This window comes from Vanessa cardui, chromosome 8 (genome assembly GCF_905220365.1).
Source record: "Vanessa cardui chromosome 8, ilVanCard2.1, whole genome shotgun sequence".
Taxonomy (NCBI): domain Eukaryota; kingdom Metazoa; phylum Arthropoda; class Insecta; order Lepidoptera; family Nymphalidae; genus Vanessa; species Vanessa cardui.
Genome location: NC_061130.1, coordinates 14,425,991 through 14,444,478, shown reverse-complemented (window position 1 = coordinate 14,444,478; position 18,488 = coordinate 14,425,991). Strand labels below are relative to the sequence as shown.

The 18,488-nt window shown below is 33.4% G+C and overlaps 1 protein-coding gene across 2 annotated transcripts; it reads left to right on the top strand.

Annotated features, from left to right (window-relative positions):
- Positions 1 to 361: 361 nt before the first annotated feature.
- LOC124532068 (protein FAM151B) lies at positions 362 to 13,694 on the top strand. Of its 2 annotated transcripts, none has more exons than XM_047106705.1 (5): positions 362 to 856; positions 5,769 to 5,870; positions 8,505 to 8,749; positions 12,417 to 12,659; positions 13,365 to 13,694. In XM_047106705.1, the coding sequence occupies exons 1-5, from the start codon at positions 820 to 822 to the stop codon at positions 13,596 to 13,598; spliced, it is 861 nt and encodes a 286-aa protein (XP_046962661.1). In that variant the 5' UTR covers positions 362 to 819; the 3' UTR covers positions 13,599 to 13,694. The 2 variants fall into 2 exon arrangements, with proteins under 2 accessions (XP_046962661.1, XP_046962663.1); XM_047106707.1 differs by lacking the exon at positions 362 to 856 and adding an exon at positions 5,410 to 5,551.
- The last annotated feature ends 4,794 nt before the right edge of the window (positions 13,695 to 18,488 follow it).

Below are 18,488 nucleotides of genomic sequence, written 5' to 3'. Positions count from 1 at the left end.
CATATTAGCAGAATATTTTGCGCTCAACTATTTTAGATACATGCCAGACAAAAAGAAAAAAAAACGTACTAGATTCTTTTCGTTCCATATATAAAATCAAAGTTATTTTATAGATAAAAGGTATATTGTTATCACCAATTTCATATTTTGAGATAAAGTATCACGTATCATTCATGGCTATTTATTTGAGATCATCTCGTTTATCGTTTATCATTTTTTTTATTCTCAGTTCATTTATAAAATAGCGTACAACAAGTCAATACTTTGGAAATAAGTGATTTTGACGATATAATTCAATGCATACAGAAGCTCAAAGACATTCATTGTAATAGTGCTTATAAAATAAACGCTCAAAGCATTTACATGAAGAAAACTTTAGGCGTACACATTTAAGTATTACGCCATTATATAAATGTAGTGTAACCGGTTATCAAGTGGAAAAATTGCGTACGTTTAGAGAAATCCAGGAAAAACTCTTTGAGAAACAGTTACAAGAGATTGATTTCATCTAACGTTTTCTTATTCGCAATGGCAATACCAATTTAAAATAAGAAAATACAAGCAAAAGTCTGGCCGCATCGCTAGTTAAATTCCAAAGAAAAAAAAAATACATGTATAAAGAGAACCGCAACAATAGCTTGATTAGATAAACCAATACCCCAGAGTCCTTGAAGTGTCACCAATTTGCTTATTCGCGACAATCAAGTCGTCACTTGGCAATTGAACGATTACCGACGATTGTCCGAGGTGACATCCTGTCGGACGGGAGTCGTGTCGCTATGACCCGCCGAGTGTAGACCAAGCACATGAGCACAAGACATGAAAATGTTCTCGATAATACTGCTCGCCGTCACAGGTAACTTTATCGATTATATATTATTGTTTAGTGTTCGATTCGCATGGTGCAACACTAGTTGTTTTGAAAAACGAAACAAATTTCACTGGATGATAAATCTTTTGCCGGCTTTCTTCCACTGCTTCCAACTCCTGTCTCGTTTGGTTTAGTGTCTAGATATAAAGCCATACATACAAGGGCTTAAACCTAGGATCCCCTAAGGTCAAACCCCAAGTCTGGCCGATCTTTTGGGATTTTCTGTTGAATAATTCTCAGTAACAGCTCAGAGGAAATCTATACACTCGCTCGCGTCTGGCACCTAAATCCTTAATGCATATGCTTGATCTCTATCCTTTCGTGTGAGAAGTGCCGTGCCATCCGAGGCAAAATAAAGTGCACCTGTGTCTAGCATCTCTGACTAATGAAATAAAATATCTAAATAAACTTTTAATGAAGCAAAATATCTTTTGTTCTGACAAAACCGGTCAGGGGAAGGTTGTAAATGCTTCCAAGGTACTTCGCCAAGTTGTGCATGGAAGTGCAAACGATTAATATAATGCGTCTATTCTGTTTTTAAATCACATCAGCTTGAATTAAACGGGATCTGTACAATCACACCCAAGCAAAAGATAAAATTGCAACAGACTGGGGTCACCTTTGATTTTTTGTCTAGATACTGTTTTTTTAGTCATTTTTCAAAAAAGAGCCGAGATAAAGCCGTGGTTAGAACACGCGAATCTTAAGCAGTGATTGCGATTTCAAAACCAGACATATCGAATTTAATCGTTAAAATTATTGCATCTATATTAAAATCATTTGTATATTTAAAAACTGATAGTCATGACATGTATTTTTGAATATTTTCAATCAGACTGCTCAAAATTTTAAGGGTACTTGAATATTTAGTCATTAAAGTCTCAATATGGTATAAAGTCCTTATTTGTATTCCATTTGTTCTTTTCTTCGTCGCCATCAGACACCTTTTAAAGAGGTCACCTAAATCTGCATGAGGCTTCATTTACACGGAGAAATTATCAATTTTACCTAGTATTACTCGTGCTCAGCGATAAAGGAAAAAAAGGCGATGGAACCTGGTGTCGAAATAAATTATTTTTCATTTATTTCTACTATCCCACATTTTTGAAATATAAAACAAGATTCAAAACTTTTCTCAAAGACAAAAGGCATGGAAATTCAGTAAAGTAAAATGTTAATTTTATATTAATACTATTAGTTGCAACGCAGCTATCATAAAAAGTATAGAGTATGTAGGGCAGGTGAGGTGCTCTGAGAATTAAACTACAGATCATATTATTTTGACCTTACCACTATAGCGAAACTTTTTATATCATAACAACAAACAACAACGGCAGCTTGTAAATTTCCCACTGCTGGGATAAGGCCGCCTCTCCCTTTGAGGAGACGATTTGGAACATATTACACCACGCTGTTCCAATGCGGGTTGGTGGAATTCACGTCATGTATGTCTTCACGATGTTTTCCTTCACCGCCGAGTACGAGATTAATTATAAAGACAAATTAAGCACATGCATATTCAGTGGTGCTCATCTGAATTTGATCCCGCGATCATCGGTTAATATGCACGCGTTATAACCACTGGGTCATCTCAGCTCTCATGTCTTATTACTTTTGTTTCACCAAAGTAATGTATGATTCACAGATTTTTAGTACAATGTTTGTAGCATACGATTAATACTGGTCTAGTATATTTAGCGAAACTCGTAAATATTTATTGAACGTAGTATGTTTACATTATATTTAAGTATTGAACAGACATAGATACCGAAAACGCCCAATACTTCCTCTTAAACTAAAACTGCGTCAGTACTCTTACGATTTCCGGATGATCTCATTTTCGAAACATTTGCAGATCTACATCGGAGCGATAAAATTATTTCTTGGAAACATATTATTTCGCAATGCGCAAGCGCAATGTCGAGTAAAAAGTATATGTATTATCTTTTCAAGTGGTTAATTGTCTTTTAAGCTAGTTCTATTATAATGTATGATATGTCTTTTTTACTATGTGTATGATTGCAAGCTGAATAAACATTATCTGTATGTATTCATGAATTTGGAATATTCGACTTTTGTTAATTAGTCGCTTACCGCTGTCTGTCCCTATGTATGGTTAGATCTTTAAAATTACTCGACAGATTTTGATGCGGTTTTAATAGATAAAGTGATACGAAAGGAAGGTTTTTGTATTTAACACATATACAAAATAAAATTTCGTGTTGTAAATAAACAAATTCTGTAGTATATTTTGGTATCAGTTATTATACCCCTGCAAAGCCGGGGTGGGTCACTAGTATATAATAAATTATATACTTCAATTTGAAACACTTTCAAATAACTAGTATAACAGTAATACCTATGCAGGAACGGTAGGACAGGAAACATTGTTTTTTCAATATCTATATCTTCTATAAAAGTCGCCAGTAAAAATTAATAAACTACATATTTCATAAAATATTTAATAAACTACAAATTCTTTCAAATAGACAAATCCAGGGTCCATCTCGGCTTGCATTAATGGCTTAATAAACTAAGCTACTTAAAGATTAGGTACTACTATTTAAGACATCCCTCGAGGGGTAATATGTAGGTTGATAGTTTCTCAGCTAGAGGAAAATTTTATAAATTTCGCGAGCTTAAAGCCAAGTTCAGTTAGTATAAAGCCAAATCCATAATGAATATAATAGCTTATTCATGTTTCGGCCAATGATATCGCGTCAAATTTCAAATCTTGTTTAATTGGCTTTTTTCCCTTATGGAAAAGACTATAGATGTTTCAGTATATAGTAAAATAAAAAAAATATATACAAACTTTTTTTAATTTAATAAAAAGTACCATGAAAATCGCTAAAACATTTTTAATGTAATCGAATTTCAACCCACAAAAACATTGACTATGATATATGGTATCCAATATGGTCAATGATAATAGACATAGTGTAACATAATAGCAAATCTAAACGATTCAAGTCAATTAAAACACTTATAGACCAATTTATGTATCAGTTACTAAAACGGTGGCCTATTTAAACGCACTCATTAAAAACGGCAATCGTCATTAAAGTAAATTTAGTATCAGAAACCTGAATAAAAACGTCAATCACTATTTATAGTACAGCCAGCGTCAAATAATAAGAGACACTCAGGGTGTTCAAATAATTAGACGCAACCAAAATTTTTGTTTCCTTATTGTTGTCAACAATATACGCGCTCAAAAAGTCGAGACGTTTAAAATGTCATATAGATTGTTTCAGTCAAACCGCCTTATATATGGTTACAGACATCTCGCAAAATTCAAAAATACGGAGCACATTAGAAAACTAGCATATTATTCTTTAGGCAATCTAGTATTGTTTACATGTCATTCTTTTATTTAGCGTAGCATCGGCAAATTCAAAAAAACCGATTACTGCTAATTTACAAAATTAATAGAAATAGCTCCCTATCGCGCCATTCGACGCTATTCGTCGCTATAGATTCTCGCGTCAGTTCAACCCGAGAAAGCAAGTGCATGGAAATTGACGAATATATTAGGTCATATGATATTACATGTTATTACGTTTGTGTAAAGATCATATTCGCATAAGAAATAAACATTGATGATTTGGGATAGCGTACTCAATTCGGATGTGATCGGTTTTACGATTTTTTCCGACGCTACATCTAAGTTGTGTCGTATACTTGCTTCAACCTAGATTGCCGGCTCTTCCTTTCATCTAGAAATAAAAATAATTACACTAAACTAGCCCGGGCATATGATCTTGCAAGGATTCTCTTTATCAAGTCGCTTCACAATTAAATTCACTAAACATAAAATAATGCAATTGAACTGTTAGGAATTATTACATATTCAGATGATTTTCATTATATATCTAGCAGAGATCCTCAATTTAAGTAAACCAAGGTACTCTATCTTGTTTGACTTAATTTGTTAATAAAATTATTTAAAATGTAACATATTCCACCACGCTGTCCCAATGCGGTGGAATGCACATGTAGCAGAATTTCGATGAAGTTAGAAACATGCAGGTTTCTTCACGATGTTTTTCTTCACCGCCGAGCATGAAATGAATTATAAATATAAATTAAGCACATATATAGTGGTATATAGTGGTGCTTACCTGAGTTTGAACTCGAAATCATCGGTTAAGATGCATGCGTTCTAACCAGTGGGCCATCTCGGCTCTTTTTTCATATATTCATGTACAATATTTTTGTCATTTACCTAATATATTTTTCCACAGGCCATTGAACTACCGATTAACTGTAAACTAAAAAAACTATTTTCTTTTTGAGTTTTAGACATTAAAAATACTATGAAAAAAAAACTGCGTCTATTTTAAATTCACAACGTACTTAAAATAAACTTTAAAATATAAATTGTTGAAATATAAAAATATTATTTAAATTATGTATAAATTGTTATTTAAATATACATAATGTAATAATTTTTATTTTTAACACAATGATACCACTAGCGCCACTAACGACAACAGTTAGAACTATTATCAAATTTTAAATGATATAATGTTTTCTTTAATCTGTAGCATGAAGCTTAAGAATTGACTTTCAATGTCAAAACACAATAGACCGAATACCTAGTTTCACAATTATTTGCGTATTTATAAAACATTCCTTTGTTATCAACTCACGACACTGTCGAACAATTATAATTATGTAAGTACATTTAATAAATCACATTGAACCAGCGTTTTTAACAACATAATACTAAAAGTAACTAAATAATATCAGCTGTTTTATGTGTGTCATGAAAGTATGACAATGATCAATGACGTATCAAATATGGCGTGTCAAGTGTGAGTCGTGTCTTGAAGTAATAGTGTTGCCAGTAAAAAAAATGTTATATTTAAATTATATTTTTTTTTTATTTTAGCTTCCTTGGCGCTTGGTGAGGAAGAAGTTATGAAGAATTTAACAACAGTAACATGGGCTCACGCAGTGAACAACAAAACATATCTCGAAGCGGCTCTGGCAAGTTAGTATTAATATTAGATTCAAATATATTTTTTTCTTTTTATATTTTTATTTGAGATAATGTACTACTTACGATTTTAAATTATCACGGTTATTTTTATTACGAAAGTTATTCATTGCGGCATATTTACCATGTTTTTTATTTTTATTCGGTGGAGCTCGATATTTCGACATTATCTACGAATGTCTTGTTCACGAGACTGAAGTTTTTTTTAACCGCAATGAATAACTTTAGTAATGTACTACTTATCTGTTTAAAGTTTATTTCTTGTTCTAAGTGTATGAAAATCTTAACAATATACAGATTTTGTAATAAATATTATGCAAACACTTTCAATCAGCGCCATCTATCGGTACCAGGCTGTAACATTCGCCGTTATATATAGAAGTTTAATTTAAAATATATGCCAATTATTGACGATAGGTTATGGCCGTCTCAAAATATATAGAGTAAAAATATTGAAATTTGAATATCAGTCGGATTCATACATAGTACATATATCAAAATAACATTTTTGTCAATTGTTGTCTGTCTGTTTGTTCCGGCTAATCTCGGGAACGACTGGACCGATTTTGAAGGGACTTTCACTGGTAGATAGCTGATGTAATAAGGAGTAACTTAGGCTACAATAACGGTTTTTTTTTTGTTAAATTCAAACACAAAGTCGCGTACAGAGCTAGTTTTAATACAATTTTTCATAGAAGTTTCAAACAAATTAAAATAAACAACATTACATTTTTCCATACTAGAATCTATACTCTGAAATACCGTAACGCTGTGTGTGGTTTTAACTTCAATAACAATAAAAGAACAAACAGCCGGACAGACGGATTCCGAAGCTAGTTCTTAGAATCACATTAATTAGTACTCTCATAACGAAGTCTTTAGAATAAGTTGGAAGTCTGTAATAAGTTTAATATTCTTGTACTATTAGACAAATTGTTACGACTAGCAAATATACCTAATTTACATTTGATTTAATTATTTATTTTCATTAGTATTTTTATTCGTTTGAAATTTTTTTGTTATTTGTGCGAAAATAAATTTGAAGTGGTACTACTTTTGAATCGTTATTTAAGGCTCAAAAAAGTCACAACTATTCTTAATGAAAATTCATTTAAACAAAGAACTAAAAACCGAATTAATTATAAAATTTCACTTTTAATGCGTGTAAATTATTGACAGATTTTACTAAGATATTTTTATAGCTATATTTTTGTTAGCTTTTTTCAATTTTAATAGTTGATACATATATTATTAGCTTATTCAGTTTTCAAAAATATTGTATTCTAAAAACTAAGGTTGTGTATGTGCGTCTGTCTATTTATTATTGTGTTGCTAGTTAAGAACAGATACACAAAACGCTATTGTGTAAATAAATTCTGACATTGGGTTATATTTTGGGACGCAAAAAGGAAATAAAAAAAGAGAACCCATTTTTTATTTTATAAACATTGCAGTTCTTAGTATTTATTCGTAAATGGAGGCCGAGATTTCAAATATGCTATTTCTCCGTATTTTATACTATTGGAATAAATACAAAATATGATTTTTAATAGCATTATCAATAAAATAAAAAAAATCTGCTGCGGCTCTCATATGTATTGTACATATATGTATGTATTTGAAACTGTAAGTAATGAAGAAAACATTTGTAATTTATTATTATTTTAGTATTGAAAAAATCAACTTTCAATTATTTTAAAATACAATATTTTATCTGTAATTGGAATGTATACATATCAAAACAATAATTCCTACAAATAAAAAAAATAAAACTTTTTAAAAAACCATTCAAATTAAATTGTTCCTGGAAATCTGCCGAACTAAAATTAACGATGCTAGCTGATTTAGTAGGCAGAGATATAAATTAAAGAGATCAGGTTCCGCACAGTTTTACGTTAAAATTAACAGTTGCAATCGTGGGTCGTAGTTACAGCCTTTCTTAATAAATGAGCTAATGAGCTTTTAAATCAGATTGGTATAACCTGAGACATTATACCGACGAACAGCAGTACTTAGAATTGAGGGTACTGTTATGTGATGATTTAAAGAGTGAATCAGTCAGTGTAACTACAGGCACAAGGGGCATAACTTCTTGGTCCGAAAGATTGGTAGCGCATTGGTGATGTAGCTTAATATTATATACGACGCGATAAATTTCTTCTGTTTGTATTATTAAAATTACAGTTTTTTTCTAAATGCATAATAAGATTTGAAAAAAAAATATCATTTTTTACAATGTATGCCTGTCTGTCTTTTCGTTTGTTCCGGCCAATCTCTGGAATATCCGGACAAATTGTGACGGGACTTTCATCCGTAGACAGCTGATGCAATAAGGAGTAGCTTAGCCTAAGCTATACAACAACAATAACTTTTAGTTAGTTTGAAACGCGAACGAAGTTGCGGACATAGGTAGTATAAGTAATATAGTAGATAATAAAATTGCAACTGCAGGCACAAGGGACATAACAACTTAGTTCCCAAGGTTGATGGCACATTGACGATGTAAGGAATAGTTAATATTTCTTACAGCGTCATTGTCTATGGGTGATGGTGACCACTTACCATCAGGTGGCCCATCTGCTCGTACACCAACCTATAACATAAAAAAAATTAATGATTGTGTTCAAGGTGAAGTATCAATGCTAGAAGCGGATATCGTCCTGGGCCATCTAAACGGTAAGGATGGTCCTCCGCTGCCCATCATGGCGCACCCTCCAGCTACGACCTCGGACCTCAGCCTAGCTGACTTCCTGACGGGCGTCGCCCAGTACAACAACGTGAATGCGAAACAGAAAGGCGTGAAGTTAGACTTCAAGAGCATCGAAGCCTTTGAGAAAGCTCAAGAAGTAATAGCACCGTTCAGTAAACCTGAGGTAAGATTACTGCTGCCTTTAGTACACACACATACGAGTATATATGTATTAAACGTAACTTATATAATATATTCGTAAGTGTGTGTTTATTTATACTACAGTTAATTTCTTTATGTATGTGTGCTGTTATCAATTTTGGTCATCTTATGTTTGAATCTAGAATCTTGAGATATTCAGGCTTTTAAACTATTCGCCACTCGAATTAGTCAGCCAGTAATATATGAAATCATAATTTAAAGATTAGAAGAAGAAGGTAAAATGAGGCTCTTTAATATTTAATTTCAATTTTCACTGATTCGCGATTACAGCCTCATAAAATGTTATGAGGCGTTTCTTATCAAATGAATTTTCAGTTTCAATGAAATTTTGTTATATTATGTCATACATTTGTCAGAATGCAGTTATTTTAGGCCAAATATATAATTTTATAGACAGATATCTGGACTTTATCCAAATTTTGAAAAGTTTCAATCGTGGAAGATAAATTGACGCGTGCGTAATGACCCATTAAATTATTTTTTAAATTTTATAACCTATTTAGTTTCGTTGCATAATATGAATAATTGATGAGTCATTTCTTTCGCTTTTCTGTAATCTAAGTATGTGATGAATACGTGAAAGGGACGGAATATAACAGGAGGTCGAGAATACCAATAAGCGCGCAGAACTAGTGTTGAGCTATATGCAATCCATTCTTCGAGAGAATAATATTTATATTCCTTATTACCAAGCTGATATATATGTTCATTTATGCGATTACATGTGATTTGTGATGCTCGTTTTCCTATTAAAAATGTAAAGTTAAATATTTAATAATATTATACATAATTCCTAAGTGTCTTATGTGCATCATGGCGAATGATTCACTGCACGTTTTATCGTGATCTGTTTTCGATAGGATCGATATCTGTGACAAACTTGCTTGATAGAAATTCGGTACACGCAAATTGTTAGCAAACAGGCGATTACAATCGAAAAGTTGTGTTTGGATACCAGGTGACAACCAAAATAATAACAATAAACTAAATTTCCCATTGCTGGGCTAAGGAGAAGGTTTTGGAACATATTCAACCACACTGTTCCAATGCGGGTTGGTGGAATGCACACGTGGCAGAATTTCGATGAAATTTGACACAAGATTGAGATGAGTTATAAACACAAATTAAGCACATGAATATTCAGTGGTACTTCCTTCCCCCAATTGCCCTGATTGCCCGGGTTTTAAAGAAGATGTGTATCACATATTAACGGAGTGTGTCCGAAGTGAGGTGCCAGAGAGGACTTTGGGATTCGAAAACATTATTTTAACAAATCCAACATCCGCAGCAGCAAAAAGGTTGTATAAGATGGTGCGCAAAAAGTCATACTTTAGTTTTGTAATGTATACCTACGAGAACTACATAGTCATCTTATTGACTCAGTTCTTAAAATGAGATTAAAAAAAATGTATATATATTCAGTGCCTTTGAATCCACAATCATCGGTTAAGACGCACGCGTTCCAACCACTGGGCCAATTTGCCTCTCATACCAGGTGAATTGCCAGTTGGAGCTAATCTATACATATAAAAAAATTGGAATGTCTGTTTTTAATATTAAAATAGCCCTTTTTACTCCATGCATATGTATGTATCGGTACATATACCATAATAACTTTGTTTACAGTTTTTGTGTGTTTATCTGTCTGTTTGTTCCGGCTTCTGGAACGCCTGGACTGATTTTGATGGGACTTTCTCTGGCAGATATCTGATGTGATAATGAGTAACTTAGGCTACAATAATATTTTTCTTTGTTAAATTCAAATGCGTACAATCTAGTTCAAGATAAATTGCACATATTAATGCATATAATACAGAGTATGGTCTGATAAGAGATTTAACTTCAAAAATAAAATAATATAAAGAACAAAACTGCAGCAGACATAAATAACAATAAGTATTTTAATAGCATTGTCAACATCCTAACTCATAATTCTTGCAGCTTAATTATGTTTAAACTTGTATATTCATGACTCATCAGAACAAATAAGCCATTTAAGCTGTAATTGCTTTGAACACATTTAGGCAATTAAAATCAGCTCATAGTTAAACTAACAAAGATGACATGACTTTGAGGAAGTATTTGTAAGGAAAAATGAACCTAATTGCTTTTAATATAAGATAGGGCCCTTCCGTATTCGATGTAATAGATAATAGACGTTTTGTTATTGTATTAGGGTTGAATTTCGTTGGAACGTATTATTTATAAATAAATTGTGACGAAACGTGTGAATTATGCATTTTAAACGGCTCCCCTTGTGCCGGCATCATATAGTTATTACTGTCAATAAAAACGGGAGTCGGGCGTAAACACAAAGACCCAGTTTTTATCGTGCGTTCTCAATTTAAATTTTTTTTAGAGACGGATATAGATGCATCTTAGAAAAATATTTTTTTTGTTAATCTGTATGTGGAACAATGAAGATGTGCTTATTTATTTTGAGATAAATAGACGATAAAGTATTGGATGTGGGTCACGTGAACCTATTTCTGTTGCACTAAATCTTTAAAAAAAAACTATTAACAGACACATTTTCGTTAAACTTAAATGAAGAGAAAATACTCCTTGCTTTCGGTAACAGTGTTTATTCTTACGGACCAACTCTATCAGACTCATAGTGCACAACAACAACAACAGCCTGTAAATTTCCCACTTCTGGGCTAAGACCTCCTCTCACTTTGAGGAAAAGGTTCGGAACATATTCCACCACCCTGTTCCAATGCGGGTTGGTGTAATACATATGTAGCAGAATTTCTATGAAACTTGACACATTCATGTTTTACATACACATGATGAATTAAAAACACAAATTGAGGACATGAATATTCAGTGTTGCTTGCCTGGGTTTGAACTAGGAATCATCGGTTATGTTGCACGCGTTCTAACCACTGGGCCATCTCAGCTTAATTCTATTACTCGTTGACGATGTAAGAAGTGATATATTATGTAGTACATTCCTCACAATGCCAATGTTTATGGGCGAAGATGGCTACGTATAAATAATCAGGCGGCTCATTTGCTAGATAGCCTTTCTAAAATAAGTGAAATAACTACTACGGTTTCACTTATCGTTATTTATCAGGGAATGTTTAGAAAGATTACGAGGAAAGTTCGCGTAATTTCTATGTGCCCATGTTCTTCATGATGCCATCTTTATTATCATCAAGCCTCGACGACCTCCGTGGTCGAATTGTGTGGACACCGGTTTTAATGGGTACGCCACTCCGAGGTCCCAGGGTCGATGTAGAAAAAGTTCATTAGTTTTCTATGTTGTCTTGGGTCTGGGTACTTACATTGGTATCAAAATAATGTATGTGATGTTGTCCAATTTTTATTTATTTATCAAAAATCTTTATTACAATATTTTACGCCATCAGATTTAATTTTGTTGTTACAGAGAATCACTGCTGAATAATATTTTTTACGCGTTTATTTAATTTTTATTTATTTATTGCTATAAAATAATAATTCGTTAGTAATATTGGCGCTCTGATCTTCTTTGAGAGATAAATTTTAGACAAGTGGGTTGATATTTTGCTCACACTTTTGGAGCGAGTAAAAATAATATCTAAATATAATTATTCTATTTTAAATATGGAAGGTAATATTATTCTTAAAATTGGAAACAGGTCACATTCCCGCTCTGGTTGAACGCTGACATCCTCCCCGGTCCAATCAAAGCAACGGCCAAGCCAGTGGATCCAGCCAAATTCATCCAGCTGGCAGCTAAACATCCCAGGGCAGTTTTGTCAATCGGATGGACGACGAATTACGGCGGTAACATCACAGAGGGCGAGTACAGTCGCGATCAGATCGGTGCGATGCTGAGACTGGTTAATGAGCACCATGTTAACCAAACGGTTTCATTTCCGGTAAGTATAATTGTGATGAGAAGTGTTTTATATTAATATGTCTTCATCTAATTATAGAGAGTGATCAGCTGATTTGCAATATAATTTCATCGAAGCACACACATAAATAGAGACTATGTGCTTAAACACTTACTACATAGTGTGACTGGATTGATGAACCATCAATAATGAGTGGTACCACTAAATAGGATTAAATGGTAATCTTGTAAAGTCACAAAACGTGTTCCAAAACATTCTTAAGTGTATATATTTTTAATTGTGATTTATTAATATTTTACTACCTTACATTTTATATACACCGTCTACACTCGTACTAACGCCAAAATTAAGTGAAACTATGTAACTTCAGGTACAATGGGCATGTTAGATTCCAAGGTTGAGGCCTCATTGACGATACCCCGTAATTCATTATTAATATTTCTTATAGCGGCAATGTCACTAGATGGTAGTTACCAAGAGTTGATCCATCTGCAAGTATACCAAAATATTAGGATATTGAGTGTCATGTGTTAGGCTAAAAAAGAAGGTTATGTACTTTTTTGGAGTTCAAGTTTGCTTCACAAAAAATTTAATCAAAATCGGTTCAGCGGTTTGTTCGTGAATCAGCAACAGATCGACAGAGTTATTTTAACATTTATAATATTAATATAGATGAAAATGATAGTACTTTGTATCATAAATAATCTTCATATTTGTGATTACCAGGTCCGTGCTGGTTTGGCCTCGAACAGTCAACCAGTTCTTCTAGACCTCTTGCGGGAGACCTCGTCCCTCAACTCGTCAATGACAGTCTGGTCCAGTGAGGGTGACAATGTGGAGGTGGACCGGCTGCGGGCCCTCATCCTTACCGTGGGCCTCGAGCGGACCTACCTCGATGTACCCCAAGAGCTAGCCGCTAAACTGCATCTACCACCCCCAAATACTAATGCTAAGCATTGAAATTATTCTTGTATATTATTTATGGTCTCTTGAGGGTCTTATATTTTTAATTTATAAATATCATTAAATGATAATGTGTTTATTATTTCAATACCATTATTTATTTCATTGTCTGTCCAGATATTTGAAACCTACTCGTATTTTTTTATAATAACATAAATTAAGTATCAGTTTGTAAATGTTCCACTGTTGGACAATGGCCTTAGCTCTCGAGGAGAGCTTGGAGTTTTATTCACCATGCTGGTAAATGAGATAATTCAAACAATGAACCACATCATGAAGTTGTCCAAAAATACTGAAGATAAAAAAGGTCTAACTTAAATTATTAAGTTGTTAAAGAATTGCTCTGGAAGAACTCACTTCCCGATACATAATCTCACTTGTAAAACTTTGAAAATCGATTGCCGATACGCGATTTTGGTTCTAAATACAATCGTATTTTACAGTGAGTTCCGACTTTTACAGAATAGCTCAGAGTTCGCAATATATTAAATAATAATAAAGTTCGCAAAATAATAATACAGTATGGGCTCGTGTGGTGTTAGTGTAATGCCGCGGTTAGTTTCATTAGCATTCCAATAAATATCACAGCTGAGTCTACGATCAATGACAATTGCTTGAACGATTCCGACGTCACGTGAACGCCATATGTTTAAGGGTCGACATACTTTCTACAAACTTTCTCCTGCATATCACAAGACTTTAAACTCAATAGAAATAAAGCTTAAAATCGCTTGTATGTTGAAAATTTAAAATGGTATCATCCGTCCCGGCAGACAAGGCGTTTTGTTTAGATTCCCATTTATATTTACGTTTTCTTATAATTCTATACCATACATGATGACCCATACCCATATATCAAGATACTAATTAATCATTGGCGCCTTAACGATAATATTTATTTGCAAATAATTAATCTTCTCGAAGGTCACCAGTGTAATTAAGTTCACATCTGATCCTGTAAATAATATAAAACAAAATCGCTCTTTACGTTGGTCTGTTTAAACTAATTAAGGTTAAATCATGAGAGTCATTATTGGTAGTTCCACTTTCTCATTATATCATTGTTTTATTCTGTATAAGTTGTCTGAAATTTGTTTTCGAAGTTTAGCAGAGAATGCACATGTGGCAGAATTTCGATGAAATTAGACACATGCATGTTTCCTCACGATGTTTTCCTTCATCGCCGAGCACGAGTTGAATTATAAACACAAATTAAGCACATTGCTTGCTTGCCTGGGTTTGAACCCGCAATCTTCGGTTGAGATGCAAGGGTTCTAACCACTGGGTTTATTCGACTTGGTTACAATATTCTATTCGGCTTAAAAAAATATTTTCAATACATGATTAAGAACTTATGTACGATCGCAGATGAACACTTTTTGAATACACGCTGTCTTACCAAATCTGAAGAGTTTATTTCCAAACCCCTGTTAAATCTTAGATGATAAAGAAGTGTAATGCTTCTATACTACATACAGATTCGATACAATTTTCAATTGATGTAATATCTTATTATCGCTTTGAGTTACAGGTGTGGTTGCGACTTTACAAATGAAAGTGCGTTCGTACTGTTTGTGCCCTTAATAATACACTTCTTAGAACACATCGTGATACAATTAGAATTATATCGTATTGGATGCAATTTCTTTGAAACGTGAACACTGGTATTATTGTAATCGTCATTTACAGCTACTTGTTACTTTTTACTCAGTAAGTATTCGATAAGACAATAACTTGTATGTCCGACACTTAATAAGACCTATATAATTATGCATTTTTTTATGGAGTAGGTTATCACGAGCATATGGGCCACCTGATGGTAAGTGGTCACCATCACCCATAGGCAATGACGCTATAAGAAGTATTAAATATTCCTTACATCATCAATGTGCCAACAACTTTAGGTATCAAGATGTTTTGTCCCTTGTACCTGTAGTTACACTGGCTCGTTCACCCTCCAAGCTGGAACACGACAGTACAGAGTACTGTTGTTTGGCAGTAGAATAACTGATGAGTGGGTTTACCTATCCAAACGGGCTTGCACAAAGCCCTACCACCAAGTGATTAATTTTATTTCATTTATACCTAAACATCTATTTTTTAAAACGTGATGATGAGTATTTTTGGGGGTATCCCAAGATTTGAGGAACTGTCTGATCACTATCTCTTCTGTTTGTATCCGTGTTTAGTTAGTCGTAAGTTACTTCTATTGACAAGCTACCAAACTTGACAAAGATATTGTAAATTGGGCTAAATATCATCTTGTATGTTGTATTTGATTAACGTTATATTTACCATAATATTTGGAAAAACGCCTCACCTCAAAAGAGTTTATGGCGATTTTGTGGAAAATATCAAGGAATTTTATACAACCTATGCAGATTACTTCATGATGTTTTCTTTCATCTTATGAGAACAATGCAAAAGTGCGGGATGTTTTACAAACACAAATTATCCACGAGAAAATGCACTATGTGTTAGATAAAATTTTATCTGTCAAATTTTAGTAACGACTAAAATTCTGCAAAGTACTGGCCTATTTTTTCTCCTGTAATATTAACTCGTTTTAATGAAAAAATAACAAATATCTCCAGAAAATATATTACACAGATTCCGTCAGCTCAGTTCACGCTTCTTCATTTGTCAAGCGTTACGCAATCAGTTGAATATATAAAAACGATTCGTCGGACCGTCTGTCAATCAAACAAAATTAATTAGTCGAGTTCAGAGCGGATACTAAACATCTGGGCGACTGAAAGTGTTACATAATGAAATTCTTCTTTTCGGAGGCTAGTTATCGCACGCGACGATTGCTTGAACTAAAGATTTTTATTGTATCAGCTTTTAGTTTTGATTGAGATTTTCTGGCGAGTATTTTTTATTTGGAGGTCGAAGTTAGGCAGATGATTGTGTTATGCTCTCTCTGTAGAAAGCACGTCATTGGATGAAATCTCAGGTATATATTATAAGGTCAAAAGAGCGCCTCATGTGTCTTTCCTCAGATAGCCCTGAGTTTGATACCTTGAAGCTACCGCATATAAACCCTTACCTCTTCGAGCCATAAGCAGAGCCAGATAAAAGGTTCCATGTGTTATACACCAAATTAAAGGACGGACCTTTTTTCATTTTATTCCTTAAAATTATATTCCATATACTATCTATGTTTGATCTAATTTTCTCGGAAAAAGACAAAAAATTATGTACAAATACGGTAAGGCACGTCACAGTGGTATGCGAAAGCGATCCTGTGGTGCCCACTTAAAGACGGAGAGAGGGTACCGCTGGTTTTTTAGCGGGTAGGGTATTCCGGTGTGCCGGGTCGTACTCGGTATCCTGGGCACCGGTGAGCCCCACATAGCCCCACTTCATGAGGGAAACACGTAAGGCGTTTTAGCAGTGAGAAAAAAAAGGGTAAGGCAATGAGGTAAGATCATACCAATCGAATATCCGTCTGAATCTAACTCCAAGTCACTATAACAATTTTGTATAAACAAACAGAATCACATTATTATTTTATGTGACAACTTCAGTTCCAGAATAGCTTATACTCGGAAAAAATCTTGTTTTTATATGCGACTTTTGATGAAAGCTTGGCAGATACTATGTTTCTTAATATATCTATATGTTATATTTGAACTATGATTTGACTGGACGAAAACGGCTTAACAAATGCATTGAAAAAATTAAAATTTTTAAGATAGAAAACATAATACATGCAAAATAAAACTTTTACTTTTTCACTCTCACACTAACGAACCTTTGATGAAACTTTGTTAAGAAAACTGCGTGTTGCTTTTATTTAAATGGAAAACAGTTATTGGCTCCATACTCTGTATACTGTTTTTTAACGTTTATATTTTATATTATCTGCTGTTGTTTGAAATCCAAGGAATATGGGCTACTTTTCTTGGGTTACTTAATAAACAACACCTTAAATGTGATGAAATAAAACGACAATTGTTAAACAATGTCGGAAAAAAAAACAAAAGGTAAACATATAAAAAAAAAACAAAACTTATTTCGACCCGTGCGAAGCCGGCACGGGCCGTTAGTTTAAATATTAAAAGTAATACAAATTCTAAAAGAATATTAGCTATAGTTAATAATAGATTAATATTCTAAAGTTGTTTATTACAATTTTTAGCTAAATAATGCCAACTGGTTTGCGAGTTAAATTCGCTGTACCAATATCTTACCAACTTTCCCTTAATATATTAAATGGAGACAGTATAAAGTTCCAAGAGTCAGTGCTTATCTGGCTCAATACCTAAGCATAATTCATCTATAATCACAGAAACTTCGTGTATATGGCGCGAAAGCTGTAATTCTGTAATCTAATACATATAATAAAATTGGTGTCTCTGTTTATAATACTAAAATAATTGCTTCTTACTAAATGCAAATTTATGTATACCATAAAAAAATAATTCTGTATTGTTTTACAAATAATCACAAAAGACAAAGTTTATGTACCATTCCAATTTGTGTCTGAAGTTGAAGAACAGTGGTGATACAAATTGATATATGTATCTCAGAACTAACACATCGAAGTGACAATGGCCAGCCGTGCCGCTATTTTTACAAGCAATAGAAAATAGTCCTCAAATATATTAGAAACATAAATATCGGTAATGTTCTATATATATACATATAATTTATGGTATGCTTTGTGCAAGCCCGTCTGGGTAGGTACCACCCACTCATTAGTTATTCTACCGCCAAATAACAGTACTCAGTATTGTTGTGTTCCGGTTTGAAGGGTAAGTGAGCTAGTGTAAATACATTGACGATGTAAGGAGTAGTTAATATTTCTTACAGCTTCATTGTCTATGGGTGATGGTGACCACTTACCATCAGGTGGCCTATATGCTCGTCCGCCAACCTATA

Coding starts and splice junctions, on each gene's coding strand:
- LOC124532068 (XM_047106705.1), top strand. CDS start 820: ATGAAAATGTTCTCGATAATACTGCTCGCCGTCACAG. Junction 857..5,768: donor AATACTGCTCGCCGTCACAG/GTAACTTTATCG, acceptor TTTTTATTTTAG/CTTCCTTGGCGCTTGGTGAG. Junction 12,660..13,364: donor ACCAAACGGTTTCATTTCCG/GTAAGTATAATT, acceptor TGTGATTACCAG/GTCCGTGCTGGTTTGGCCTC.